The sequence below is a fragment of the Lagopus muta genome, chromosome 25 (genome assembly GCF_023343835.1).
Source record: "Lagopus muta isolate bLagMut1 chromosome 25, bLagMut1 primary, whole genome shotgun sequence".
Taxonomy (NCBI): Eukaryota; Metazoa; Chordata; class Aves; order Galliformes; family Phasianidae; genus Lagopus; species Lagopus muta.
Window position 1 is genome coordinate 3,665,955 of NC_064457.1, and position 26,931 is coordinate 3,692,885.

A 26,931-nucleotide genomic window follows, 5' to 3' on the forward strand; every position below is an offset into this window, starting at 1 on the left:
GTTTGAGACCTCAGCTGCCTGGTAGGTACAAAGAATCAGGAGCAGAACGGCCAGGAAGCTGCAGTTTCCACATAAACCTTGTGAAGGCTGAAATACAGTATGTGTGAGGCCAGGGTCAGAGTGAGCCTGACCTCCATCCCAGAAACACCTCTCCTCCTTCTAACACACGGTCAGACCATCTGGATCATATCCTCGCTGTCCTCCCAGCCACTGATGTGCCAGGAGAGCTCAGGACCCAAAGCAGAGCCTGCTTGGACCCCATCCCCACTGTTTCCCTGTCCAGGAGAGCTCAGGACCACAGGGATCAAGCTGTCCTTGGAGAAGCCCCATGCATGGTGTGAAAAGAAGAGCAAACTGAGCACCATCCAGGTTCACCTTCACAAGCAGCAGCTTTGTCCACATCCCTCTGTGCCGGCACCATGGGCACCTCAGTGCCACACAGCTCCTCCGTGTGCAGGGCCTGGGCGCTGATGGTGACATTCACCTTCCCTGCAGGTGCAGACAGAGAGTTGTAGTGTGAGCAGAACCAGTATAAGCCAGGATCTGGGTGCTACTGGGATACACATCTTTAGTAAAAACATCCCTCTTAATGGCTGAAGGCAAATAGGAGAGGCTGAAGATCTGCCATTCCTGTCTGCACTGTGATGGACTTGGGATCTTTACCTGATCCCTGCAGAAGTGTAGAACAGCCCTACCCAAGCAAGTAGTAACTGGAGCAAAGATAGAAAGACCTAGTAAGAAAAAGATAGTAACAGCTTTCCAGACACTGATAAAGCATGCTAACCTGTCCTGGAGAGGCAGATAGTGGGGAATGGAAGGTGAAAGATGGAGGAAGATCTGAGGTAGGAATTTGGATGGAAAAAGAGTTCACAGGCTCTTTGTACATACCCTGTGTCCCATTGCTCTTCAAGTCATTGCCCACCCAAAACAGCCTGTGTCCCCTCCCCATGGAGGGACATAAGGAGTGGACAGGACATCCCTTTCTGGGGTCACTCATATGGGAGAAGAGAGGCCAGCCCAGCTGGAGGCTCTTGTGACCCATCTCCTCCAGGGTGATGCTGGGGATGCCATGGCTGCTCCTCAGGCTGAGGGCAACGCACATTGGCCCATCCAGATCCATGGGATGGATGTGCACCTTGCCCCCATGCCAGTAGTAGATCACACAGGGGAACCTCACCACAAATCTCCTAGGCAGAGGACATCTCCACAGCGGAGGTGGGCAGGGACCTCCACCACAACCCAGTGCTCCACAACCACAGGCACTGATCCCTCTGTCCTCACAGGGACAACGCAGCACCCCGAGCACCTCCACCCCAACCAGGCAACCACACTCAGGATGAGGACTGACCCTGAGCACCAGAAGCGAGCTAAGACCACCCACCATCCCACCCAGCATGGACAGATGGACGTGGACAGGGCTTGTGGCCATGCAGCTGCTCTAGCATTGAGGTGCAGAACGCAGAGCAGCAGGCAGATCAGAGCTGTTCTGGACCCCATACCCAGGGGAAGAACACAGAGGCAAGGTAAGCTCTGAGCCCTCAGTTTAGTCTTCCTCTTCTCCCATTCATCCTTACCTCCCTGATGCAGCAAGTAAAACCCAACGAGTTCTCCAGCTGAGACAACGTTTAACCACCCAGTCCCCCACCCCTGATGGTTTCAAAGCTCCAGGCAGCCAAACACAACCCATGGCAGCAGGCAAGCAGCAACCCTGGGAAATCAGGTCCTCCGTGTGTCCACTGCTATTGATCATCTCCATGGGATGGTTCCCAACCTGCAGAGTTCCAGCTCACTGCTGCTAATAGTGTTGCCCAGCCCGTTCTACATGGATGGATGGTTTCCAGTGTTTTGCAGAATTTCTTCCATTTCTGAGAACAGCAATGATGAACCCAAGCACTGTGCATCATCTTGGCCACGGTTTGCCCATTATTTCAGAGATGCTCCACGTGCAGCACGGCCATCCCCCCCTGCCCTCATTCCCCAAGCATGGCACCGTGCACAAACACCAGCTGTGAACTCTTTAATTTTGCACCTTCATCTCACTGTTCTGCATTGAGGAAGCTCTTCTAATGTCGCAATTTCCCCCCTCCCCGCATCCCTCCACTCCCCACATGTCCTGGACCCCTCCTCATGACTAAATGCATGAGGACAGCACAACTAGAGGAACCCTGGGCAACGAGCCCATGGGTGAACCACACCACAAGAAATGGAGAAGGGTGTAGCAAGTTCTACCCGGTACCAGATACCCAACCTCCCTGATGTCCCCATGAGCTCTGCCTAATCACTGGTCCCAGTTGTGTCCTCCTCTCGCCACATGCTGTCAGTCCTCATGGTTGCCCCAGTGCCTGGGAGCAGAGGAAGCTCCACACGCTGATCCCTGCAGGGATTTGCAGACATCTCAGAGAAGACATCAACCATGATGTTGCGGACAGTCTCTGTCAGCCCCGGGACATCCTTTGGGCTCAGGCCACGGGTTTCTATCTTGGGGAGAACTCGGATGGTGAACATTCCTGGAAATGGAGAGGAGAGGCGAAGGAGGCCAGGTCATCCCACCAGCATCCTCCACCACTGGACGCCTCCATGCACCTCAGAGTCCTTCATAAAGACCTCCAGCCCTCCCGTGCCCCATCCCCACAGCCTCTGCAATGGGGCTTCTTGTCCTCAACTTACCAGGGGTGAATTTCTTCTCCTTGGAGCTGAAGAAATCCCAGTATGGAGAAATCACAACGGGGAAAATGGGAACCTGCAGGAGATGGAGGGTCATGCAGGCCCTTCCCCCCCTCATTTAACACCAGTAGGACTCTAGCTCCTGCCATGCCCCAGATCCCTGCCACCTCCCTGGGCCCTGCAGTTCCCAGAAGACTCTAATGCCCCCCAGCCCTCTTCGCCAAGGGCAGATGATGGAGAATGTTCTGTGAGCCGTGGGAGATAACCACCCCAACTTGCTGCCTTACCTGAGCCTGCACAGCCAGGTGGAACGCCCCACGCTTGAAGGGCAGCATGGATCTGCTCTGGTTCCTGGTGCCTTCTGGGAAAATCCACACTCGGAGCTGCACAGGACAGGGTGAGATGCGAGCGTGGACCCCAGGCAGCACCTCCCCACCGTGACACCTGTGGTCCTCCCTGACCCCCCTCCACCCCCAGCCCAGTTTCTCCTGCTCACATTTTCACGCCGGATGGTCTTGGCCGTCTGGGAGATGACATCAATGGCATCTCCAGTCCTTTGGCGGTCGATGAAGATGATGCCACTGAGCCAGCAGGCCCAGCCCACAGTGCCCATGTACAGGAGCTCCTTCTTGGCAATGGGCACGCAGCGCTTGGGGATGACCTCCACCATTCCTGGAGGATGGATGGGAAGGAAAGGATCAGCCCCTGCCTCGTGGTTCCCATCGCCAACCACATCATAGAGTCCCAACCCTTTCTCTGCATTGCACCCATAGTCCCGAGCTCAGCCCAATCCCAAAGGCTGCCCACATGGTGACAAAACCCTCCCCTTCCCTGCACGTACCCATCAGGTCAAGGGAAGCTTGGTGGTTGCAAACTATCACATAGGGCTCCTTGAGATTCAGGTGCTCGGCACCCAACACCTCTATCTTGATGCCATACAAGTGCTTGAGGGGCCGGATCACAGCACAGAGGAGCCTAGGGCAGAGGGACACATGTGGGGAGCAGATTGACACAGAGAGGTGGAAGGAGGTCACGACAAGAGCAGGGAAGGCAAGAACCAGCTCATCTTTGCTCATCAGAGCAATTCCGAATTGCTTCACTTGGCCTAAAGTCAGCAAGAGATGGAGGTTTTATCAGTTGGATGGGGAACGAGGAAGAGCCGTGTCACCATTCAGAAAGGCTTGGACAGGAAGGGTGACACCAGGACGGCAGTGCTGATGAAGGGTGACGCTCAGTATGAGAGTAACGAGAGGAATGGAGGGAGGATGGAGCAACGGGGATTGCAGCACCCATGCTGGAGATAAATACACTTTTGACGTTGAAATGGGGCACTTTCCAACTCATAGCAACGGAGAGCATCTGTGCCAAGGGTCTCGCATCCAACAGCGAATGTTTCAAATTTAATGCAGAGAGGATGGTAAGGAAAAGCTCAGCACCAAGTAGAGAAGAGAAGAGGTTTGTGGCATGCCCCAAAGCCAGGACTAATGGCAGGAACCCGCTCCAAGCCGGAGGCGTTGTGATTTGGAGGCTGAGGAGGAGGAGATGGAGCTGGGTGTGCTGCAGATGTGAGGTGGCGGTGGGATGAGACAAGGCACCGTGAGTCACAGCTGCATCATGCCAGGGATTTCCACTGAGCCGGAAGCGTTTGCACCAGGGATCAAAGCAATAGGGAATGCACGTGTGTGTGCATCATTCCTGCAAGGAGAGAACGAGGGAGAACGGCTGCACGAGGGGACTGATAACACCAAGCTCTGATTGCAATCCCGCCAAGAGCTCCGGATCTGCCTGCACTGACACGTGATGGCTTGAGCTTGGAAATTCCACAGGCTTGTCTTTCATCCTGACACAATTACATCCCTCCAGTATGCTATCATGGCCAGGAATTCAGCACCAGGGTTGCGTCAGCCCTGGAAGCAACTCGTGTTGCTCAGAGATGCTATCATGGCCACCACCACCCCCAGCTCAGCTGAGCGATGGGGCAGCACCTGGGCATCTCTCTGGGACACCGAGCTGATGGCATCAGGAAATCCTGGAGTCCTGTTCTCAAAGTGGGATGCACTGCCAGGGATGTGGGCATGTATGTGCATCCTGCTAATGAGTGCTGCAAACCCTTCTGGTCCCTCGTGGCACCCAGCGGTGCAATGGCCAGTTCTCCCCTTTATGTTCCTTGATCCAGAGGGGATCAGATAGCCCAGAACCAGCTGGCTGCCCCATCACGGTGTGCCCCATCACAGTGTGCCCATTGCTAGCCACAGACAGCAGCACTACATCCCACCACAGTGTGCAGATGCACCACACAGACGTGACCACAGCACTCGTCACGGCTCCAGGGCTCAACTTGCAGTCCTGGCTGTGGATACGACCACAAAACCACAAGTCCCCATGACTCCATCACCACCAAGCCCCAAATGTTTCCATGCTGGAAGCACAACCCCAAGCCGTACTCACTTCATGTTCTCCACGCAGCGTCCCCGAATTGCCACGAAGGGGGAGAGGAGAGTCGCCATGGTCACGACCCAGATGTTGAAGAAGGTCACTTTGCAGAAGTAGTGGAAGGCGGCACTGTGCCAGTAAAGCAGCACGGGGAGGATGAGGAGGAGCAGCAGCCCGTGGAGAAGGGCCACGTCCATTGTGCCGCTGGGGTGTGGGGATGCTGGGGAGCTCAGCCGGCGTCCCCAGAGCTGGGGTGGAGAGTAGGGATGCTGGGAGCAGGGCAGGCGAAGCCAGTGGTTCAGCAGAGCGGTGTGTGGGCGTTCGGGGCTGGTCCAGGGAAGGAGCTGCCCCACACAGAGGCTTGTAGGGCTGGCAGGCAGGCACAGCAGGTGAGGGTGGAGAGAAGGGGTGAGTCAACGCTGGAGACCCTGGGTCATATGAGGAGTCACTGCTGATACGCATCCTGCTGGGCCACTAAGCACTGCAGTGGCTTTTCACCAACACTTCTTATCTGGGGGGGGGGGGTCACAGCCCCACTGCCTCATCTGTGCACTTTCACCCAGACCCACTGGTTCCTTTGGCCCTTGGGTTAAAGCCAGCATCCCAGCCGCTCTCTGACAATGATGTGCCTTCAGCAAAACTGCCCTACTGCGTGCTCTCCAGTGCTCCTTCCCCCATTCCTCCTCCCTGCTTCTGGTACTGCGGGTTTTGAGCCCCGGCCATGGGACACTTCTGTGCTGCTCAACCCAGTGTCACCCCGAGAGGGCTCCAGGGCTCACTTCCACTGCATGTGTTGCAATCCCCATTGCACTATCCTCCCTCCCTTCCTCTCATTATTCCCATATCCAAGATTGGGACATCCCCCGGTGACTCCTCTCTTCCTCCTCAGTTTGTCTTCATGGATACACAAAGCGTTGTACATCAGCATGGTTTCACCCCACACTCAGCTCATGGTCTCCATTACATCCCTCATTCGCACCCCACAGCCCCCCACCACCACCTCATAGCCCCCACGGGCACCCCACATGCTCACCCAAGGAGCACACAGCCCCCCTCCATCACCCCGTTTGCTTGGAGGAAGCCCCACATTCAGGCACAGGGCCAGCAGCCTGGGTTAACGACAGATGCTTAATTAGTGTCAGCAGGGTGCTTTCTTAACAAAGCAAATTAATTACAGGCAATGTGCTGCACTGAGAGCTGAAGGGACTGATGGAGACTGGGGACACCTGGGCTGGCACCATACACCAAAATTGTGCATCCGTGCACCAAAACAGCACACGCACACACCAAAATAACACATTTGGCCAGACGCTTCATCTCCCTCCCCAAAACTGTCAGCACCATGGGGCACCCTGCAAGATCTTCTGGGCTGGAGGATGAGGATGTGCAGGAAGAGCCCCCTTGGGCTGCAGGGTGCTCAGAGCCGCTCCTCCAGCATGTCGTAGTACTCTGCAGTGGGAAAGCATGGACTGAGGTTGGATAGAGGGAGCAGGCAGGGCTCAGCCCTCAGCTGGGCACGTGAGGAGGTCAATGCAGCACCTCCTATGGAAGGTACAGGGAAAAGGTGTTACCTGGTGCTGGTGGGACGTTGGCTCCGACGGTCCCTGTAGCACTGGGGGGTGGAGGAGGTGGCATGGGGCTGATGGAGAGGGATGAGGACAGGAGTGAGTGCCCACCTGGTGTTGTCCCACATCCCTCTGGTTGTGCCAGAGCTCCCTAGCTACTCACACCTCCCTGTCCTCTGTGGCTGTGCCCAGGTGCCGCACGGCTGCCGGTCCCATAGCCTGATCCTGGAGTGGCCATGCCCAAAGGGGAGCAGAACTGGGATATGGGATGTAGTGGTGATGGAAAACCATGGCCGCCTCCTCCTCCTCCTCCTCTCCAGGCTGCAAAGGCACAGCGGGTGTCTGTGGGGAGGAACAGAATCAGATAAGATCCACGCTGGGGGTCAAACCAACACAAAGAGCCCCAAAACCTCAAGGAGATCGGAAGGCAGAGGGCACCCATCAGTCCCACCCCATACCTGGGCAGTGGCTGGAGATGGCCCAAACCCAAAGGACATCAGTGCTGACACCGCCAGGCTGTTCATCACCACCTGGTGCATTTGGGAGTTCTGAATCATCATCAGCTCGAGTAAATCTGCTGGGGAGCAAAGGGTCTCTGCGTCAGAGTGGGATTAGAGGGAGGGGATGGGATGGGATGGGATGGGGATGGGATGGGATGGGATGGGATGGATGGGATGGGATGGGATGGGATGGGATGGGGATGGGATGGGATGGGATGGGATGGGATGGGATGGGATGGGATGGGATGGGATGGGATGGGGATGGGGATGGGGATGGGATGGGGATGGGATGGGGATGGGATGGGGATGGGATGGGATGGGATGGGGATGGGATGGGGATGGGGTGGGGATGGGATGGGGATGGGGATGGGATGGGGATGGGGTGGGGATGGGATGGGGATGGGATGGGGATGGGATGGGGATGGGATGGGATGGGGATGGGGATGGGATGGGGATGGGATAGGGATGGGATGGGATGGGGATGGGGATGGGCAGTGTGGGTGCATCCCTTGGGAGAGCACCAAGGTCTGTCCCTATGCCAAGCACCAGGAGCCAACCCAGCCCCACACCCCAATTTGGAAGCCCCAGATGGCATTTAAAAATTATTTTGCTCGGGTAAAGCTTTAAAATAGAGATCGTTCCGCCTTTCCTGATTGGCAAATGGGATTAAACATCTGGTCCGGCTGCGCACAAAAGGTGATTAGTGGTGCTGGAGGCTGCAGACTTTCCGCCCATTTGGAGGATTGCTGCGGTCCTGGCAGCACACAGGACTTGGCAAAGCCTCCTTGGTGCATCCCCATTAAGACATCCCAATTAAGACATCCTCGTTAAAACGTCTCCATTAAACAACCCCCATTAAAACAACCCCATCTGCTGCAGGCACGAAGTCCCCCCACAAAGTGCCTGCAAAGCCACTGGTGGGCGGTCCCCAGGGCCCTGCTGGCTTTGTGCAGGAGTGATGTGGAGCTCGCCCTTTTCTCCCTGCGATTGGAGGTAGGAAGACACGAGGATGGTTTCAGCACGGGGCTGCAGGATGGCCGTGGTCACGCACCTCCCCGTAGGTGTGGGGGTCTGGTGGGATGGGCTGTGGCCACGGGAAGCTGCTGGATGATGGTCAGTGGCTGCGGGGACATGGGCACAGGTGGGAGCTGAAAGAGAGGAGGGGGAGAAAAGCCCCACGGATGTGGGTCTGGAGGAGGGGGCAGCTCACACCGGGCCCCTCTTCCCAAGGGTTCATGCACTGCCCCAGGGGCACGGCCCCACAGAACCTCCTTGGGGTTTTGCACAGAGCATTTGCATCTTGCAGAAAGCCGATTGCAAACCAAAGCCTGACTCCATCCCCTCGCCTCCCACCCCCCGCATTCTCCCCACCATCCCCTGGGCTGATCTTTGGGGCTCACCCTATGTGGGATGACATAGGTTCCTGCTGCAGCATCCCCCCATGCCCCGCTGGCACTCCCTGCTGCCCCAAGCTCCATGGCCAGATGAGCAGCACCTGCAGCTCGTGCTCGTTGCTATAGCTGCTGAGGGCAAACAAACCCTCCCTGTGGGTTGGGCTGCTCCAGGTGTAACCCCAGGTTGCTTCTCCCTGCTTTTGTCCCCAGGACACCGCACCCACAAAAGGGGTGGCACTAAGGAGGGTTGTGCCCCCTCAAAGGTGATTTTGTCTCTGCAGGGAACCAGAGCTGTGGGTTCTTCCTAGCCCTGTGCACTGGTCCCAGCGTTTTGGAGCACCACCATGGGCCCCACCAGCAGCATCCCATGGCTTTGGCCACTTGGTTTAGGAGTCTTCCCTAAAATCCCCCCATCCCAAAGCTCCATTCCTCAAGGCCACCCATCGTGGATGGGGGGAGATGACTCTGATCTCAGGGAAAAGCCACCTGGCAGATAGGGATGGGGGCTGGTGGGACGTGTTCTCATGCACCTGGCTCGCTGATTGGAATGTGTTGAAAGGCGCCACTGAAAGCTGACAGAAAGCAGCTGGAGGCAGCAGTGAGTCCCCATGGGGCCGGGTGGCACCTGCACCTGGGACATGTTTCTATGTGGGAGCACTGGGAGGGATGTGGGGATGGGGTTCAGCACTGAGACTGCACCCTGCAGCCATGGGATCTTCAGCGTTGGAAGATGAAGATCCACCTGCCCCATGGATGTCCCACTGCCCTCAGACGTTTGTGTCCTCACCGCACACCTGTGGGGTCTCTGTGGGTGCAGGATGAAGATCCACCCACCCTACAGTTGTCGACTCTGACCCCATCCATGACCAAGGCACGGTGCAGTGGGGGCCACTGCTCAGCTGCTACTTTGGACTTGGTGCTCATGGATGGCCAAACGTCCTCTAGCATTCAAACCCACTGCAGTGTAATTTTTTCCCCATCCTCTCGATGTCCTCTGGCATCTTTCCTCTGCTCCCGTGAGCTCTTCCACTGCCCTTCCACGTGATTTTCTCATCAACATTCAACCCAAACCTCCAAGTGTCCCCTAGCACTGATCTGGGAACATTTCCTGCAGCCCAGAGCCAGCTCTGCTCATGAAGTGGGAACAGATCCCAGCAAAGCCCCAAAACCAGAGACACCTCCATATGGCAGGAGCAAAGTCAGCTGCTGAGACTCCAGCCCTTGGCTCTACAGGGACCATTTTCTACTTGATTACACTTTACTCCATGTTCCTAATTTCTCCAGGCCCCTCTGGATTGTTTCACTGCCTTTTGTTATAGCTCCCAAATTCCCATTATTTGCACATTTGATTACTGTGCTGATTACCCCCTACTTCTGGCAGAGTCCTGCGTGCTCTGAGCACAGCCTGCGTGTCCGTCGTGCCTGTGCTCATCTTGTTCTCGTCTGCAAGAAGGATTCAAGCACTGCAGCAGAAGACTTCTTGCCATGGTAGGACAAGGGGACACAGCAGGAATTCCCTGAGACCTTTCATAGCATCCCAGTCCCCTTTGAAGGTGTTACTGAGACAAACCCAGTGTCAAGCCGCTGTAGGTCCGGTGCATCCCAGCCCCAACTCATCACAACACAGGGCAGAAGCTGGGGCTCAGCCTTGGGCATTTCTTGGGGAATGTCTGGGATTTCTTGCTCTGGAATCCCAAATCTTCACCTTACATCAAGCTCACAGCCTGGACTTCAGCCCCATCTCTGGCTTAGGGTGGGCTCCACCTGCAGCTTCACTTTGGGCCACGGTCTTGCATGGGCCCTGCAATGTCCCTCATCGCATCCTATCTGGAGAGACCCCAAAATGAGGAAGCACAGACAGCAGGGATGCTCGGCCCTCTGGTCCCATGGTGGTCCCTTGGTGGTCCCGTGGCTGCCCTGTGGCAGCTCCATTCCATTTTGGTCCCATGGTGGTCCCTTGGTGGTCCCATTTTGGTCCCATGGCAGTTCTATGGCGGTCCCACTGTGATCCCATGCATGGCGCTGCTGCATCATCGGAGCACAGAGGCTGATTTCCCACTGATCGAAGCCAACCACCTCTCAAACTGGGTGCCACCAGGTGGCACCAAAGAAACCAGTTCTGTGGGGACACCTGGGTGTCTTGGGGCCAACACTCCCCTCCTTCCCCCCTCCACTCCACTGTGCCAGCATAAGTGTGGGCTTGTTTGCACCCGGAACCATTTTATTTGCTTTCAGATCTCTGATAAAGCTGCCACTCATTGCTTGTTTCCGTGCTGTTGGAAAATTAAATGATTGAAATTGGGTGTTAGCATTTTGCTGGAAACTATGAGATGGTAATGAGGCTGTCCGGGTCCCGGAGGCTCTTTGTGTCAATAGAGCTGCAGGATCAGAGCTGTGCCTGCAAGAGCAGCATCGGTCACTCCTAATAACACCGCACAAATGGCTTTAAATATTAAGGGCCTGGTTGCTTCCTTTGCATTTTTTAGCTGTATTTGTGCTACCCCTCCTTTGGACGACGAGGTGAACTGTGCTGGGTGCTCGGTACAACCATTCTGCTCTGGTTTGGCAGTTGTTCTCATCAGCTGAGATTGCAATGCCCCCATTGCACTTTTCTGAGATTTCTAGAGGACGAGGCAGCCTACTGAGGGCTTTGGCCAATGCGCAGATGGGGCAGAGTTCAGGTCATCCTGCCTGCCACGCACCCAGCCTGCAGCCCTTCTGGGTAAGCAGAGGCATTTGGGAAGGGATTTTGGGGTGTCCCCCCCATGGTAAGGACTTGCAGGAACGCTCCTGCCCCTGTGTGCACGCATGAATCAGGCCATGCGTTGTCACAGCTGCGTGCACACCATCACAGCATCCCCTTTGGGATCCCCACCTTCTTTGCCCCCTCTGCACCCTGCCTGCACCCCGCTTCCCAAACCCTTTGGACATCAGGTTTCCAAGCTCTGCAGCATCCAAGTAGCAAACAAGAGAGCTCTGCAGCCCCGCTGTGCATGCCAGACTGGGGGGGCCGGACCCCAAGGGGTGCAGATAACGGGGTGGTGGGGGCAGTGCCAGGCTGGGTGATCCGTGCATTCAGCCCCGTGCATGGGGAGGGGGAGCGGAAGGCGGAGCCTGCACATCGCCGGGGCTGTGACATTCAGTCTGGATGAGAGACAGAGCTGTGGGCAGCGCAGGGACAGCGGGGCTGGGGGGCACAGGGAGAGGATCAGGGACTCTGTAAGGGATTGAGCATCCGCTGCGGGAAAGCGGTTTGGAGGGATCTGGGGGAAGGACAGGGTTGGGAAGGAGAAGGGAAAGGGGGTGAGGGGAGCAGGGTCACTGCTGGAGCCGGGACCCGTGCCCAGGGCCATGAGGGAGGAGCGGGGGCTGTCCGCAGCCCCTTGGGGACTGAGCGGGGTGGCACGGGGCTGCCTCCCACCATGGGGGTGCCCGTGGTTGAACCCCGGCTCTGCGTGCTGCTGCTGCTCGCCCTGCTGATGCTGCAGGTAAGTGTGTCCCAGGGGGGGCATTACGGGGGGGACGGGGTGGCGGTGCCTGCCTGTGGCACGGTGGAGCGTGTAAGCACCCACAGTCCTGGTGGGGTGAACCCAGGGGGTCAGGAGTCCCCTGCACGTCCATCCCACCCCGGGGTTGTGACACCAACTTGGTATGGGACAAGGTGCTCCAGAGTCCTTGATGGGGGAGAAAACTCCATGGAGTGCTGTGGGGTGGTGCCAGTGCTGCTGTGTGTGTTTTGGTGATATGGGGGATTGGGAGAGGGGATAAGGAAGGGAGGAAAGGAGGGAGAAGGAAAGAAAGGAAAGGGAAAGGGAAAGGGAAAGGGAAAGGGAAAGGGAAAGGGAAAGGGAAAGGGAAAGGGAAAGGGAAAGGAAAGGGAAAGGGAAAGGGAAAGGGAAAGGGAAAGGGAAAGGGAAAGGGAAAGGGAAAGGGAAAGGGAAAGGGAAAGGAAAAGAAGGAGAGGAGAGGAGAGGAGAGGAGAGGAGAGGAGAGGAGAGGAGAGGAGAGGAGAGGAGAGGAGAGGAGAGGAGAGGAGAGGAGAGGAGAGGAGAGGAGAGGAGAGGAGAGGAGAGGAGAGGAGAGGAGAGGAGAGGAGAGTCAGAAAGAAAAGAAAAAGAAAAGAAAAGAAAAGAAAAGAAAAGAAAAGAAAAGAAAAGAAAAGAAAAGAAAAGAAAAGAAAAGAAAAGAAAAGAAAAGAAAAGAAAAGAAAAGAAAAGAAAAGAAAAAGAAAAGAAAAGAAAAGAAAAGAAAAGAAAAGAAAAGAAAAGAAAAGAAAAGAAAAGAAAAGAAAAGAAAAGAAAAGAAAAGAAAAGAAAAGAAAAGAAAAGAAAAGAAAAGAAAAGAAAAGAAAAGAAAAGAAAAGAAAAGAAAAGAAAAGAAAAGAAAAGAAAAGAAAAGAAAAGAAAAGAAAAGAAGAAGGGAGGGAAGGAGGGAAGGAGGGAAGGAAGGAAGGAAGGAAGGAAGGAAGGAAGGAAGGAAGGAAGGAAGGAAGGAAGGAAGGAAGGAGGAAGGAAGGAAGGAAGGAAGGAAGGAAGGAAGGAAGGAAGGAAGGAAGGAAAAGGAAATTTTTTTTAAAGAAGGAAAAAAAAAAAAAGAGTCGGGGTGCTCATGTGTGTCTTACAATGTTTTACAAAGCTTCAGGGCTTTGTAAGGAGAGCGATGGCATCGGCGCCTTCCCCAGATGGGGAAACTGAGGCACGGTGGTGGATTGGCTCCAAAGGTGCGTTTGGCTGTGAGGGGTGCTCATCATTTCTGCTCACAAACCAAAAGCTGAGGGGGTTTGTTGAGGGGCAGATGGGCTCAATAAATTTATCTCAACAAATCCTTCTTCATCCCTCGCTGTGGTTCTCCGGTTGGGCTGGTCCCTCTGTTTTTGTCGTCTGAGTGGTGCCCTGAAGCTCCTAGGAGGGAATTAGAGTTAATTGCGGTTCTTGATGATGTGCACAAAGCAAACAGCTGAAAGCTGGGGAAATGTCAGGGCTGTGCTGCGGGCAGCTGCCACTGAATGGGGCGGTGTGGGTCGGGGTCAGCCAGCGCATCCCCCCACCAGGTGCAAGCGACGCATCCCGACTGCTCCATCGTCCTCTACTTCCAAGAGCGAGAGGATGAGTGCCTGCAGGCCATCAGGAGCGAGAGCCAAACACCATCCGCCGGTGGGCAGCGAGGTGAGAACCAACGTGCATGGGAAGAGGGTTTGCTGCGGGGTTGGGTGGCGGTGGAGGGGTGGCAGAATCCTTGGAGAGCCTCAAGGAGAAGGGGAGAGAGGGGAGCGGGATTGCACCTGGGGGACAACGGTGTGCAAACAGCCATCGGGGAGGAGGAGCCCCACAGTTATGGCACTGACCCTCACCCGTCCACGCAGGGCGCTGTGCCCCCATCTGCCCCCTGCTCACCACCGTCAGCACTGCGCAGCGCCCCTCACCCCTTTCCCCTCCCCGATTCACTCGGCTTTAATGCAGAACATGTTTTGAGCAACTCAGTTTTTACATATCCGGGACTTTTAAGCAGATTAACTAATTGGAAGTAGGGAGGGGAGGGAGGGGGGAGGTAATAATAATAATAATAAATTAACCATTTTTAAAGCGCTGCTTTTGGACATTTTGTTTAACCGGATTCAATTTCCATCCCCCGACGCAGCTTGCCTCAAATTCTGGGTAAAAATTATCTCCCAGTGAATAAGAAATGCGTCATTCAATGGGTCTCAGATAATACAAATGTAGAAATGAAGCGCCTCAATAAATGCACGTTGAGGTGCATAATTGCATAAGCAAGAGTGCGGGGACGAAGCGCCTCCTCTTAGCACAGGAAAGCCACAATGATTGGAAAAGGTCCGTTCTGCAGCCAGGGGAAGGAATCACTTCAGGAAAATAGCCAAGAGGCAGAAAAGAGCAATTAAAGTCAGTGTTTTATCACGAGTTTCCTGCTCTGGCATTCTGCTGTGGGCTGTCTGGGTGCAGATAACCGTGTAAAGGTGTGCAGGTGCCACCAGGAGAGCAGCCAGAAACGGGGGCAGCAACCAACAGCACGACCTCTGCCCATGGGAATGCTGAGCAGCAGAGTCCCATCAGAGAATGGGGAACGCTCCTTTCCTCTTCACTTCTCCTTGGGAAGCTCATTCCCATTCTGCATAACCATAAAGAATGTGGGGTTTGGGGTCGCAGCAGCTCAGGAAAGGGAGATGGAGTGGGAAGAGGGGTCTCTCCATCCCAATGACTTTATTCTCTGTGCAGCTCCTGACTGGCCTTGCAAGAGATGGATGCACTTATGGGACAGCACATAGACGTATCCAGATGCCCCCCAAAAACAAAGCAACCCCTTGCAGAAACAGTCCCATGCTTCATTCTCCTGCAGAAGTGCAGACATACCTCGGTGCTGCAAGGCCAGCCCTGCAGATCTCTCCATCCTGGCCAGATACCTTGCAGAATTCAGAGGAAACTAATTAAACGTGTCTGAGCCCACACTCCCTAGCTGGGAATAGAAGTGGCTCCAGGTTAATAACGTATACCTGCAAGGTTAATCACATCCGTGTGCGAGGAGAGCTGTCCTGAAGTGTGATGTCTGGGTCTCTCCTGCTCGTTTCCAAGGCAATTTGGGAGACCTTGAAACACTGATATGGGGCTGAGGAAAGGAGTGAAGTGTGGCTATTTGCTCTCCAGCAAAAGTCTCATGGTGCAGTAACTGCTTTCCTCCTCCAGGGCGATGTCCCACAGCTGCATCTGCTCTTGGTGTGTCCCCATCCTCCCCTCCCTCTGTTTTGTTCCCTCCTGTGTCATCCTGGGAGACCTTTGCAGGTTCTTAGAGGATGGAGTGTCTCTGCTGGCCACACCGCTCCTGGTCGATGGGAGATGTCCAAGGCCATCCCACACAGACAGAAAGCTGCTGGCTCCCCTGGATCCCCCAGATCCTCCCGTCACCTTCCATTAGGACAGGACTCTTGGAGGTGGCACTTTGGTGGCCACATCCTCAGATCATCCCATCCTGTCCCTCTGTAGGCTGCCGGACAGCGTGGGACGGGGTGAGCTGCTGGCCAGCCATGCCTGTGGGTCAGTCCTATGCTGTCACCTGTCCTGATGTCCCCCACGTCTTCAAGAAGTCCAAAGGTGCAGAGCTATGAATGCGAGTGCTCACCCTATGGTATCCCAACCTGGTCCCCTTGGTCCCACCACTCCAACCTCTCCAAAACCTCACGAGCAGCACAGCTCAAAGGATGGGTGGATGGGATGATGCCATTCAGGAACGTCCCCAAGCCCTCTCGTCACCCAGAGGATGCTCTCCCTCTTGGGCAGAGCTTGGTGGCACCTTCTCCAATTGGGTGGCAGCAGAACAGTCCCCAGCCCCTTTCTCCAGCTGTAGACCCAACTGCTGCCCCGTTGGCACAGCACATAGGGATGGGGTGTGCTCGTGCTCCCATGGTGCCCACCGTGCTCCTGGCTGGCTGTCAGCATTTGGGCACTGCCACGATGTTTGTGGTACGAGTGGGCATTTTTGGGATGCTGATGGAGAAGCTGGGACCAGCACGTGGCTCAGACCCCTCTTCTCCCCGCAGCACTGATCCATAGGAACTGCACTGAGGTGGGATGGAGTCCCCCCAGCCCACCCTACTACAGCGCCTGCGAGCTGGAGGCTGCTGGGAGCAGCAACAACACTGAGGCCAAGGCAAGTGGGTGCCTTCAGGTCTACCAGGGGCCTCACCCTTGTTGTTTAGCGGATCCAGAGCTTGGTTGGATGATTGCACAAACCTTGTGCAACCCAACGTGGATGGAACTCCCATCACCTGCTTTAGCTGGTGCTTTTCCTTCCAGAGAGGCTACTTCATCACCATGAAGGTGCTCTACACCTGTGGCTACTCCACGTCCCTGGCAGCCCTGTTCCTGGCCATTGGCATCTTCTCCTGCTTCAGGTAGGGCTGGAGGAAAACCTACAAGCAGAGCTGGGAGGCGTCCAGATCCTCCCTCCCACAGATGCCCCATGGATGTCTTAAAACCCCCCCAAATTCCCTTTCTCCTCATGAACACAGCACGTCTCTTCCATAGGAAGCTGCACTGTACCAGGAACTCCATCCACATCCACTTCTTCACCTCCTTCATCCTACGTGGAGCTGCTGTGCTCATCAAGGACGCCGTCCTCTTCTCTGATGAGTCTGTTGACCACTGCACCATGTCGACGGTGAGGTGCTGACGTGTGCTGGTCCAGAGCAATAAGAAACAAAAATAAGAAACACAGAAGCAGTGACTACAGAGTCATAGAATCATAGAATGTTTGGGTTGGAAAGGACCTCAGAAACCACCTCATTCCAACCTCGTGGGCAGGGCAGCTAACCACTAGATCAAGAACTGTCTTCAGAAATGTCTCCCAGACAGGCTTGGGTGGGCATCAGGAGGTTCACAGCAGCATCTCTCTTTGTGGGATTTGAATGTACAGACAGTGTTCTCACCCTCAAAGTTCTCTCCGTTTGGGTCTCAGCACCACTGAACCTTTCCTCTGCCTCATCCTCACAGGTGAAGTGCAAAGCATCCATTGCCTTTGTGCAGTACTCAGTGTTGGCCAACTTCTACTGGCTGCTGGTGGAAGGCATGTACCTGCAGACCCTGCTGCTGCTCACCTTCACCTCTGACCGGAGCTACATCTGGTGCTACATCCTCACTGGATGGGGTGAGCCCGTGACCCTGACCCCTCTGGGGGCTCCCAGGGTGCAACCCAGGAGCTGGGTTAGATGTAGGAATGGACCAGGAGGTGACACGTCACCGTCAACGGCCATCATCCCTTTCTAAGCCCTGGAAAAAACTGCTGTCATCTCCAGGGCCCCAGGATGTGGGGTTGTGGACGAGGGTTGGAGGGAGGTGCCAGAGCCATGGGGTGACACTGTGTCCCTACAGGTGTCCCCATGTTGGCGCTGTGTGTGTGGGTGTCCACCAGGCTGCAGTACGACAACCATGGGTAAGGGCAGCCACTTCTCCTCTTCCTCTTGCCCATGTGCCCCCTGTGCAAGCCAAGGGGACAGCCCTCTTGCTAGGGAAGCTCAGGATGGAAGGAACGGGGGCAACAATTTATTTTAATGCTGCGTCTGCTTTCTGGTGGGGCCTGAAGACCCCTATGCAAATGAGGCAGGAGAATGAGACCTGAGCTGTAAACGGGTTTGTCCTCCTCTCCCACAGGTGCTGGGATGACTACAGCAGCCCCTACTGGTGGGTGATCAAGGCTCCCATCCTCCTGGCCATATTTGTGAGTATGTCCCCACCCCAAGCATCCCATTCAGAGCAGGGCTCTGAGACAAGCTCCAATGGCAGGTGAACTTCCTCATCTTCCTCAATGTCACCAGGATGTTGGCGCAGAAGATCCGATCCCCAGACATCAGCAAAAACTACAAGCAGCAGTACATGTGAGGGCAGCTCCCCACACCTGGGTTGTTGGGGGGACGTAGGTCGCCTTGGAGGAGCACAAAGGGTGGCTCAGGGCCTCCAAAATCTCCAAAATCGTCGAAATTCAGCTCTGCTGATGTTGTCCTCTCCACAGGAGGCTGACCAAGTCCACGCTGCTCCTCATCCCCCTCTTTGGGGTGCACTACGTGGTGTTTGCTCTCTTCCCTGAGCACATCGGTGTGGATGCCCGGCTGTACTTTGAGCTGGTCCTCGGTTCCTACCAGGTGCAGACGTGGGGAGATGGGCAGCTGAAATCCCACCCCATCCCACCATAAGCTTTCCCAGCCCCATCCCTTCCCAGCCCCATCCTTTCCCATACCATCCTTTCCCATCCCCATCCCTTCTCTCCCATCCCATCACTTCCTATCTCACCCCTTCCAATCCCATTCCATCCAACCCTATTGCATCCTTTCCTGTCCCATCCCCATCCCTTCCTAACCTACTCCATCCTATTCTCACCCTCATCCCACCCCCATCCCATCCCCATCTCCGTTTCCATCCTATACTTTCCTATACCATCTCCATCCCTTCCTATTCCTATTCCTTCCCATCTCCATCCCATTCCCTCTCTTCCCTTCTTATCCCTATCCTTTCCCATCCCATCCCTTCCTAATGTATTCCGTCCCAATCCTGTCCCTATCTCCATCCCTTCCTACCTCATCCCATCCCATCCTACTCCACCCCATAGGGTAGGGTGCACATAGGCACATAGGGTGCACATAGGGTGCACATAGCCCTTCTCTTTGGCTGAAATTTGCTGTTTCTGTGTTTTTAGGGGTTCCTGGTGGCTCTGCTGTATTGCTTCCTGAACGGGGAGGTGGGCGTCCAACACACACGGGATCCCCCTTGCTGGCACCCAAGCCCCTCATGGAGCAGTGCAGCTCCCACCCTATGGGTGCCCCAGCTGCCAGCACCAATCCTGGTGTCACTTCAGGTCCAGGCTGAGATCAAGAGAAACTGGGGCAAGTGGCAGTCATCCATGGAGAGCAACGTCTTCAACATGGCGACCCAGGACTTCACAGCTTGATGAGGATGGCGGTCGGGGGACGTTCCTCCCTAAGGATGGTGGTCCTAGAACCAAAGGGGATTTGTAGGTTCTGGGTCCTGCACTCTAAGTGCATGGCTCTGGACGTGTGGTGTGGGGGCTTGGGGTGGAGTGGGATGGGATGGGATGGGATGGGATGGGGTGGGATGGGATGGGATGGGATGGGATGGGATGGGATGGGGTGGGATGGGGTGGGATGGGGTGGGATGGGATGGGGTGGGATGGGATGGGATGGGATGGGGTGGGATGGGGTGGGATGGGGTGGGATGGGGTTGGGATGAGATGGGGTGGGATGGGATGGGATGGGATGGGATGGGGTGGGATGGGGTGGGATGGGGTGGGATGGGATGGGATGGGATGGGATGGGATGGGGACGGGATGGGATGGGATGGGATGGGATGGGATGGGATGGGATGGGATGGGGATGGGATGGGATGGGATGGGATGGGGTGGGATGGGGATGGGATGGGATGGGATGGGATGGGATGGGATGGGATGGGATGGGATGGGATGGGATGGGGTGGGATGGGGTGGGATGGGATGGGATGGGATGGGATGGGGATGGGGATGGGATGGGGATGGGATGGGGTGGGATGGGGTGGGATGGGGTGGGATGGGATGGGATGGGGATGGGGATGGGGATGGGGATGGGGATGGGGTGGGATGGGATGGGATGGATGGGATGGGGTGGGATGGGATGGGATGGGGATGGGGATGGGGTGGGATGGGAGAGGATGGGATGGGATGGGATGGGATGGGATGGGATGGGATGGGATGGGATGGGATGGGATGGGATGGGAGAGGATGGGATGGGATGGGATGGGATGGGATGGGATGGGATGGGATGGGATGGGATGGGATGGGATGGGATGGGATGGGATGGGATGGGATGGGATGGGATGGGAGAGGATGGGATGAGGTTGGGATGGGATGAGGTTGGGATAGGGTGGATTGGGGTGGGATGGGATGGGGTAAATTGGAATGGGATGGGATGAGGTGGGATGGGATGGGATGGGGATGGAATGCATATCCTGAAGTTTTAGCTGCCCATCTCCCCACATCTGCACCAGCTAAGAGCTGAGGACCAGCCTGAAGGACACCTGGCATTTTTCATTTGGCACTAGAATGACAGCTGAGGTGGTTTCAACACTGGAGGGATCCACCAATGTTTTTTTTTCCCCTTCTTTTACTTAAGAAATGCATTCCCTTATGGGAAGATGTCAACTCACAGCCTCCAGCAGCCATCATGGGGTGGGAGAAGCCACCACTGCAGCCCATTCTGCTCACAGCACCCCATCTCCTGCCCTGGTTAATGCTGTCCCAGCATCCAGAAAGGTGTCAGATGCCCCTTCCCAGACCTCTCCTGGCTGTTCTGATCCACCAATCTCAGCAGAGCTTTTCAGGCTTTCTGGGTTGTAATTTCTCCGCATGGCCAAATGCCCCACTTTAAATAAACCCCACAGACTGTCCTCATCTCAGGCAACCAGATCTCCTGATATCCCACCTGGTGTCACTAAGGGGCAGCAGACCCCAGACCCGATGTGGGGTGAGCTGGAGGATGCTCCCCCTGGGTGCACAAATATCCCTCTGCTCACCATGGAGGCTGATTCAGGTGGGGAGAGGAGGTCACAGACTCACTGGGGCTGGGGATGCTCAGTGTCACCATGGACATAAAGCTTTGCAAAGCATTGGGTTTGCATTTATTTCCTGCTGGCAGTGGGGTTAAAACAGCACCCCAAATCCCCTATTTTAGGGCTTGCCAGGCATTTAATCCACGGTACCCCCAATGCCTGCAAGGCAGGAGCTCATGGTGGGCATGGAGGGCACGCAATGTGCCAGAAGCAGCTCTGCTGCACCCCTACATGCACCGTGCCCTATAGCAGCCCATATGGGGTGGCACAACGCGGCCGGGTCTGCCCTATGGAGCTGAATCCATCGATCCCCGTTCCCTGGGGATGCAGCCGGGGCGGTGTTTTGCCTCGGGGGGGGTGTTTTGCTTGGGGCCGGTGGGTGGCACTGCGGCCCTACGCCGCGGGCGGTGACAGCGGATCCACGGGACAGCCCCGAAACCACAGCGGCCCTACGGCTGTCCCAGGATCGCCGGCACCGAAGGACTGTGCCCCCCCAGCACCACGAGAGGAAGGTAAGGGGTTCGCTGCCCACTGCTGGGTGCCCGCAGAGCTTCACCCCCATCTCCATCCCCGCTCTGGGATGTGCCTCACACAGATCCCGTGCGCAGTGCTCGGCACCAAACCCCATTCTCCCACCCCAAAGGCGCTTTCGCTGCTGGATTTTGCACCCACTTCAGCGTCATGGGTACCCCGGGTACCCAACCCCCCAGTCTGCGCCCACCCTGCGGTGCCCACAGCCCCCAGGGGCACATCCTGGTGCTCCCATCCTCGCGTGCTCCCCATAGGGTTTGCCTTAGGCTGCGTGCGAAGAAAAACACAAGATTATAAAGGCTTCCTAGGAGTGGTAGGGCTGGGATCCACCAAGAGGAAAGTCCCCACAGCCACAGCAGGGGGATGCCCCCATCCCTGCCCTACACCTGCAAATGCACCAGGGCTGCTCTTTGCTGGCTTGGAGAAAACCCCTCGGTGCAAAGCTGGGGTTCTTCCCTTGGTGGTGGGTGCTCATTGACTTGGGGAAGATGGCTGTGGGGTGTCTGGGGCCAGAGAGGCAGCAGAAGGGTGGCATGAAGCCTTCAGACCAGGCCAGGTGGTTGCTGCACCCCAGAAGGGATCAACCCTACGAGATGGGTATGGACCTTCTGCACCCTCCTCACTGCCCCCTCGCCTGCCGTGCACCCCAAAACATGAGAACAGCACCCAAAGTCCCCCCCAGGAAAGGCAGAACACACACCAGGACACCTTCTCACACCATCCCTGAGCTGGATGTGACTTCTGGGTCCGGCACAGCACGGCACATGGGGACACAAAGTGCTGAAGCAGGATGGGTGCAGCATCACATCGCTCAGGGATGTGGTCCCGGGACCTTTTTGGGGCACGTTGGAGCAGATGGACCCCGGAAGGGTCTGTGCTAACGGGGCCGGGCGCTGCCACCCCCTTGATTGGCGCCGCGGGGAACGAATGCCACAGCTGAGACGGCCGAGGGTACCTGAAGGATCCGCGTGTCCTCAGGTTTCACTCATGACCATCTGACAGCAGCAGCAGCTGCGCTGCCAACAGGCGCTCGCGGAGCCAAAGGAGCCGAAGGAGAGGGAAATTCTGGCCCCGAAAATTCTCTCTTTGGGATTTCGCTTTTTCCACCCAACGGTAAGCGCCGGGTCCAGCCCTGGGACAGCATCGGGCTGCTGGGAAGGGGCTCGCGTGGCCCTGGGTTCCTCTTTCTTCTTGGGGTTGTGCCATGGGGCACCGCTGCAGGAGGTGGGTGTTGTGGGGTTTATTGCCTTCGGCCCCCCCTCCCCCGTGCCAAAAACAGATGGGGACGGGGGGGTGGCGGTGCTCAGAAGGGCACTGGGACGCGGTGACTGTGGTGACACCGGCAGTCCGGTGGCTTTGAGGGTTGGGGGTGGCTGAAAAGTCCCAAGTCGCCTTTCTCCTGGCTTCTCTTCCTAAATATAAGGGGATCTAAATATAAACCCGGCCTGGGCCAAGCCAAGGTTGCAGGAAAGGTCTGCTGTGCTGCGCAGTGTCCCCTTTCCAAAGGCGCTGTCCCCACAGGGACGCACCTCTACGTCCCCAGTCTGCACAAAACAGGAGAACAGGGTGGGATTCAGCTCTGATTTGGGGTGAGAACCCCCATTCCTGGTGCATGGGGCATCGCCAGGGCCGTTTTGGGGGGCCAGACACCACGGTCCTCCCATCCACGGTGACAGTCACTGTCCCACGGGGCACAAACGATTCGTCCTCTGCCCACACCACTGCATGGAGATGTGGCCAAAATATGGGGACGTGCTGCAAAATATTTAATAGTGGGTATCACTGAGCATCACTTGCAGAACACCAGCAGGATGGTTGGACGTGTCCTTGTTGTATGGAGACCATGCAAGTGTGGGTGGTGATGCTCTGAGCTGTTCCAGGAAAATCCCTGATGTAATAACAGACACTTTTATGGGAATTGGGCAAGGGACGCTGCGTCCCACGGGATTCAGCTGTGCTAATATTTGGAGAGCATTGTGCACAGCCGGGGCAAAGGGTCCCTGAGGTTGTGTGTTCTCGTGGGAAGTCTGCTGGAGTTGGGGAAGGAAGGGAGAAGCAGTCGGGCATGAAGCAGGAGGTGCTTTGTGGTAGGTGATGGTGGAGGAATAATGCAAGAAATAAGGGCACGAGGGTCCAACGTGGATCAGTTTGGGTCCGGTGGTGTCCAATTCCAATGGGGGGAAATCCTTTAGGATGTGGTGCTGCAGGGACCACAGTATTGCAAAGCCTGTGTGATCTCCATCCTGAGGACCCATTCCCAGCACTGTGCAGCCTTGGTGCCCGTTGTCACCCCCTCTGTGATGAGCTGCCACCCCGCTCCCAGCCTGGGCAGGACGGGGTTACCATCAGTTGCTGGGGGATGTTGCAACCTCCTATTTCCATCTGCGGGCAGCAGAGCATCCCAGGACTTCGCAGCTTGCAGCCTATGTGTGCCACCCCCAGCTCCGAGTACATCGAGGTACCGTGGGGGCATTAAAGCGCCCATGTCCCATACAGGATGATTAGCAACCAGCGGATATCGTGAAATTAATTTCCACACAGCTCATGGGTTCGGGGCAGGGGGAGGGGAGAAGGGCTGAGCAAGACAGAAAGCAGAAGCTTGGCGTGTTCCTCCCTTTGTGGGGTGCATGAGGGGAAGTGGCTTCCCTCCTGACAGCAATATCTGGATTTGGGGGATTGGTGGTGAACGTGAGTCCCAAATGGGGAAGGGCAGAGGGATGCTGAGGGCAGCACGGCGGATTTGGCTGTGCAGAGCAAGCTGGGGAGCACAGGGACCCTTTGTGTGGAACCCCACGGGCACCCATAGCTCAGAGACTCACAACAGGGGCAGTCCTTCCTCCGAAGCACACCACGAGGAAGCAAAAATCCCACCCGAAAACCCAGCATGCACTTTTGCTTTAGGCCACGCATCCGTCCCAGCGGTGCGGGTGCTGCTGTGTGTCCAGTGGGTGACCTCTGCTGGTCCCCACCGAGCGGAGGGACCGTGGTGACACTGAGGAGCATGGCATTGTTTTCCAAAGGCAGCTCTCCCGTTTTGCTGCCCTGCTCCCAGCATGACAGATGCTGTCTGGAAGCATCCTGAATTCCTGCATTCCGGAATGCACCAAAGCACCAAGCAGCACTGGGAGGGCAGCTGGAGCAGCATCGCCTGTGGGGATTTCCAGACACCAAAAAACCTCCGGAAATCACAGCTGAATGCTGGCAAAAAGCAACCCTTAAAGCAGGGCAGCCTACAGACAGAGCACGGGTATGGGGAGCTGAGAGGGGGCTGCATCCCCCTTGGGGTCAGGAGGGGCATTTATCCGCAAGAGAACAACTTGGAGACCTTGCATATCTTCCCAGGTCGGCTTTGTAATGCAGTCACAGCCAAGCATTGAGGCACGGCCGTATATCTGGGGATAGCAAACATCAGGCTGTGAAGCAGCACGCTGTTGTCTTACCGAAAGGGACATAAAGTTGTTTATAAATGGGCTCCTTTCGCCCGGCGGAGCTGCGCTGTTTGTCCCAGTTGCTGCTGGAAACTCGTCGAATCCCACAAACACTCGTGCAGCTCTCTGGGCTTTGCTCTGCGCAGTGTTAAATCTTCAAGCACAGCTCCCCACTGCCTGCACTTTTAGCAGCAAAAATAAAACGCTGAGGTTTTTCTCCATTTTCCCTTTTTTTTTGTTTTTGTTTTTGGGAGGGAGGAAGGGCAAAAACGCACTCCGCAGGACTTTCTCAAGCCACAGCATCCTTAAAACAATACCAGGATTATCTTTCCTCCAGCCATCAGCAAAGACCTGTGTCACCCCTTGCACTCGAGCACCATCATAACCTTAAATATCCACAAACAAAACCAATGGCAGCCAATGGCATTGCCACCACGGCACGGTGTCCTGCTTCCCAGCCAGGATCAAGAGGGTTTGGTGATATTTGGGCTCCTTCTGCCCAGCCTGGGCCTGGCCCTGCCCTCCGCTGCTTTCTGCTCATCCCCAAATCCCACATCTGGTCCCACTGCGGCTGCCACCCCACCCTGCACCCTCAGATGGGGATAAATGAGCAAGGGATGGAGTCAACCTGGGTTCTCAGCTGGTTTGGGGGTGCAGGCAGTAAGGAAGGAGAAGAGTGAGGCTCTGAGCAATGGGTGCCAATGGGGTTCCACACAAAGGGTCCCTGTGCTCCCCAGCTTGCTCTGCACAGCCAAATCCACAGTGCTGCCCTCAGCATCCCTCTGCCCTTCCCCATTTGGGACTCACGTTCACCACCAATCCCCAAATCCAGATATTGCTGTCAGGAGGGAAGCCACTTCCCCTCATGCAGGGCTGTGTTGTGCTGTGTTGGGTTGCGCTGTGTTGGGTTGTGTCAGGTTGTGCTGTCTTGGGTTGTGCTCTGTTGTGTTGAGCTGTACTGCATGGTTTTGTGTGAGGTGGGTTGGGTTGTGTTGGTTGTTCTGTGCCGTGTTGGACTGTGCTGAGTTACGTTGTTCTGTGCTGTTTTACGCTGTGCTGTGTTGCAATGTGCTGCGCTGTGATGCTCTGTTGGGTTGTGCTGTGTCGTGTCGCGTTGTGTCGTGCTGTGTTGGTGCACGGCAGGCTCTGCTTTCCATCCCGCAGCCCTTCAGCCACCAGGTGCTGGCTTGCCTCCATCCCCCAGCATCAATTTCTCACAGCTCCACACGTGGGCAGAGCTGGCTGCTGACTGCTGGCGGGGCACGAGCTAATTGTTCTCCTGCTAATCCCCGCTGCAGGGATGCCCCTGATGTTATGCATTTGGCTGAGCAGCACGTGGGTGAAGGGAGCTGCTTTGCACTTCTGGTGGCCGTGCAGGTCGGTGCTCCTCTTGGACTTGAGGCTCTGTGTGCCTCTGATGAGCTGTTCACACCATGCCTCTGGCACTGGGGTGGTTTTATCCCTGCTGGATTACTGTAGGCACTGTCACAGAGGCACTGGTGTCCCATCAAACCAACACTTATCTGTGGGGAAAAGAAGCCTTGTGGAGCATTCTCCTCTGATCCTAAGCTGGTGGGCCTGGCCCCAGATTCAAGCAGGTGCCAGAGGCTGGCAGGGCCCCCAGGGCAGTGGGACCCTTCTGCCAGCCCCACACCAGCGTGGGGCATGGGTTCATTGGGACAGCAGTGCAGGTCTGCATTTGATCCCTTCTCTTTCGGGAAGCAGAGATTGAGTGTAGAATCGGTGAATATCCTGAATTGCAAGGGGTGAGTGGGGATCATGGAGTCCAACTGGTGGCTCCAATGCAGGAGCTTCAGATCTTGGATGTGGCTAACATCTTGCACCTCTGGGTATCCCCAAAGGGGATGGTGGGCCTGGAGGCCGCAGAGGAGCAGACCCCAAGTGGACACAACAGCATCCCTTTGGAGGACCTCCTGCTTAGCCCCAGCGTCTCCCTTTTCTACCCTACGGCCATGCAATGTTCAGCCCAGCAAAAAGCAAACATAGGGTCAAAAGCGAAGCTGGGGTCGTGCACACACTTTCCCCTCCTGCCCCGGCTCCCAGCAGGGAGGAATGAGCAGAGTCATGGGGCTGTGGAAACCCGACCCCAAGCCTGATGGCCGGCAGCAGCTGGAGGCTCGGCCGCCTCCACCGGCACCATGCACTGGGGATAGGGCTGTGCTGTGGGTTCTATGGGGCAGTACGTGGGCCGTGCAGCACCCTGTGCGCTTGTAGGGTTTGCTGTAGAGTTGCTATAGGTCCATGCCTCTCCCAGCAGCATTTGGAAGCTGCATCACAACACCGCTGAGCACGAAGAGCCC

At 56.1% G+C, this 26,931-nt stretch overlaps 4 protein-coding genes across 6 annotated transcripts in view; 2 read left to right on the forward strand and 2 right to left on the reverse strand.

Annotated features, from left to right (window-relative positions):
* Positions 1-2,274: 2,274 nt before the first annotated feature.
* Positions 2,275-5,335, reverse strand: LOC125684541 (1-acyl-sn-glycerol-3-phosphate acyltransferase alpha-like). The gene is made up of 6 exons (XM_048926741.1): positions 5,113-5,335; positions 3,506-3,639; positions 3,161-3,336; positions 2,952-3,047; positions 2,668-2,740; positions 2,275-2,507 (listed from the first exon to the last, which is right to left on the reverse strand). Exons 1-6 carry the CDS (start codon positions 5,292-5,294, stop codon positions 2,275-2,277), a joined length of 894 nt encoding a protein of 297 aa, XP_048782698.1. The 5' UTR covers positions 5,295-5,335.
* Positions 5,336-6,461: 1,126 nt separating this feature from the next.
* Positions 6,462-9,480, reverse strand: PRR29 (proline rich 29). The gene is made up of 7 exons (XM_048926490.1): positions 9,396-9,480; positions 8,563-8,657; positions 8,214-8,310; positions 7,121-7,236; positions 6,826-7,004; positions 6,669-6,736; positions 6,462-6,546 (listed from the first exon to the last, which is right to left on the reverse strand). Exons 1-7 carry the CDS (start codon positions 9,478-9,480, stop codon positions 6,515-6,517), a joined length of 672 nt encoding a protein of 223 aa, XP_048782447.1. The 3' UTR covers positions 6,462-6,514.
* Positions 9,481-11,945: 2,465 nt separating this feature from the next.
* LOC125684545 (vasoactive intestinal polypeptide receptor 1-like) lies at positions 11,946-20,352 on the forward strand. The gene is made up of 14 exons (XM_048926744.1): positions 11,946-12,044; positions 13,607-13,721; positions 15,549-15,656; positions 16,103-16,212; positions 16,359-16,456; positions 16,590-16,722; positions 17,055-17,208; positions 17,433-17,493; positions 17,712-17,778; positions 17,844-17,935; positions 18,070-18,199; positions 18,751-18,792; positions 18,910-19,065; positions 20,216-20,352. The coding sequence occupies exons 1-13, from the start codon at positions 11,979-11,981 to the stop codon at positions 19,000-19,002; spliced, it is 1,269 nt and encodes a 422-aa protein (XP_048782701.1). The 5' UTR covers positions 11,946-11,978; the 3' UTR covers positions 19,003-19,065; positions 20,216-20,352.
* A 725-nt stretch (positions 20,353-21,077) lies between these two features.
* Positions 21,078-26,931, forward strand: part of SCN4A (sodium voltage-gated channel alpha subunit 4) — a 30,767-nt gene continuing 24,913 nt past the window's right edge. For 2 of the 3 annotated variants that reach the window (XM_048926738.1, XM_048926737.1), the window contains exon 1: positions 22,184-22,295. The gene's annotated coding sequence lies outside the window, so the exon portion shown is untranslated. Of the gene's footprint in view, positions 21,164-22,183; positions 22,296-26,931 lie in introns of those variants that run through there. The other variant, XM_048926739.1, reaches the window with a different exon arrangement.

Bases quoted from the DNA above. Each gene is read 5' to 3' on its own strand.
- LOC125684541 (XM_048926741.1), bottom strand. From the start codon at position 5,294: ATGGACGTGGCCCTTCTCCACGGGCTGCTGCTCCTCCTCATCCTCCCC. The intron at 3,337-3,505 runs GTACGTGCAGGG...TCCATCCTCCAG, and splicing joins AGCTTCCCTTGACCTGATGG to GAATGGTGGAGGTCATCCCC. The intron at 2,508-2,667 runs GTAAGTTGAGGA...CTCCATTTCCAG, and splicing joins GGAGAAGAAATTCACCCCTG to GAATGTTCACCATCCGAGTT.
- PRR29 (XM_048926490.1), bottom strand. From the start codon at position 9,480: ATGAGCACCAAGTCCAAAGTAGCAGCTGAGCAGTGGCCCCCACTGCAC. The intron at 8,311-8,562 runs GTGAGCCCCAAA...CCTCTCTTTCAG, and splicing joins CCTATGTCATCCCACATAGG to CTCCCACCTGTGCCCATGTC. The intron at 7,005-7,120 runs GTATGGGGTGGG...TCCTCCCCACAG, and splicing joins CATCTCCAGCCACTGCCCAG to ACACCCGCTGTGCCTTTGCA.
- LOC125684545 (XM_048926744.1), top strand. From the start codon at position 11,979: ATGGGGGTGCCCGTGGTTGAACCCCGGCTCTGCGTGCTGCTGCTGCTC. The intron at 13,722-15,548 runs GTGAGAACCAAC...GTCCCTCTGTAG, and splicing joins ATCCGCCGGTGGGCAGCGAG to GCTGCCGGACAGCGTGGGAC. The intron at 18,200-18,750 runs GTGCAGACGTGG...CTGTGTTTTTAG, and splicing joins TGGTCCTCGGTTCCTACCAG to GGGTTCCTGGTGGCTCTGCT.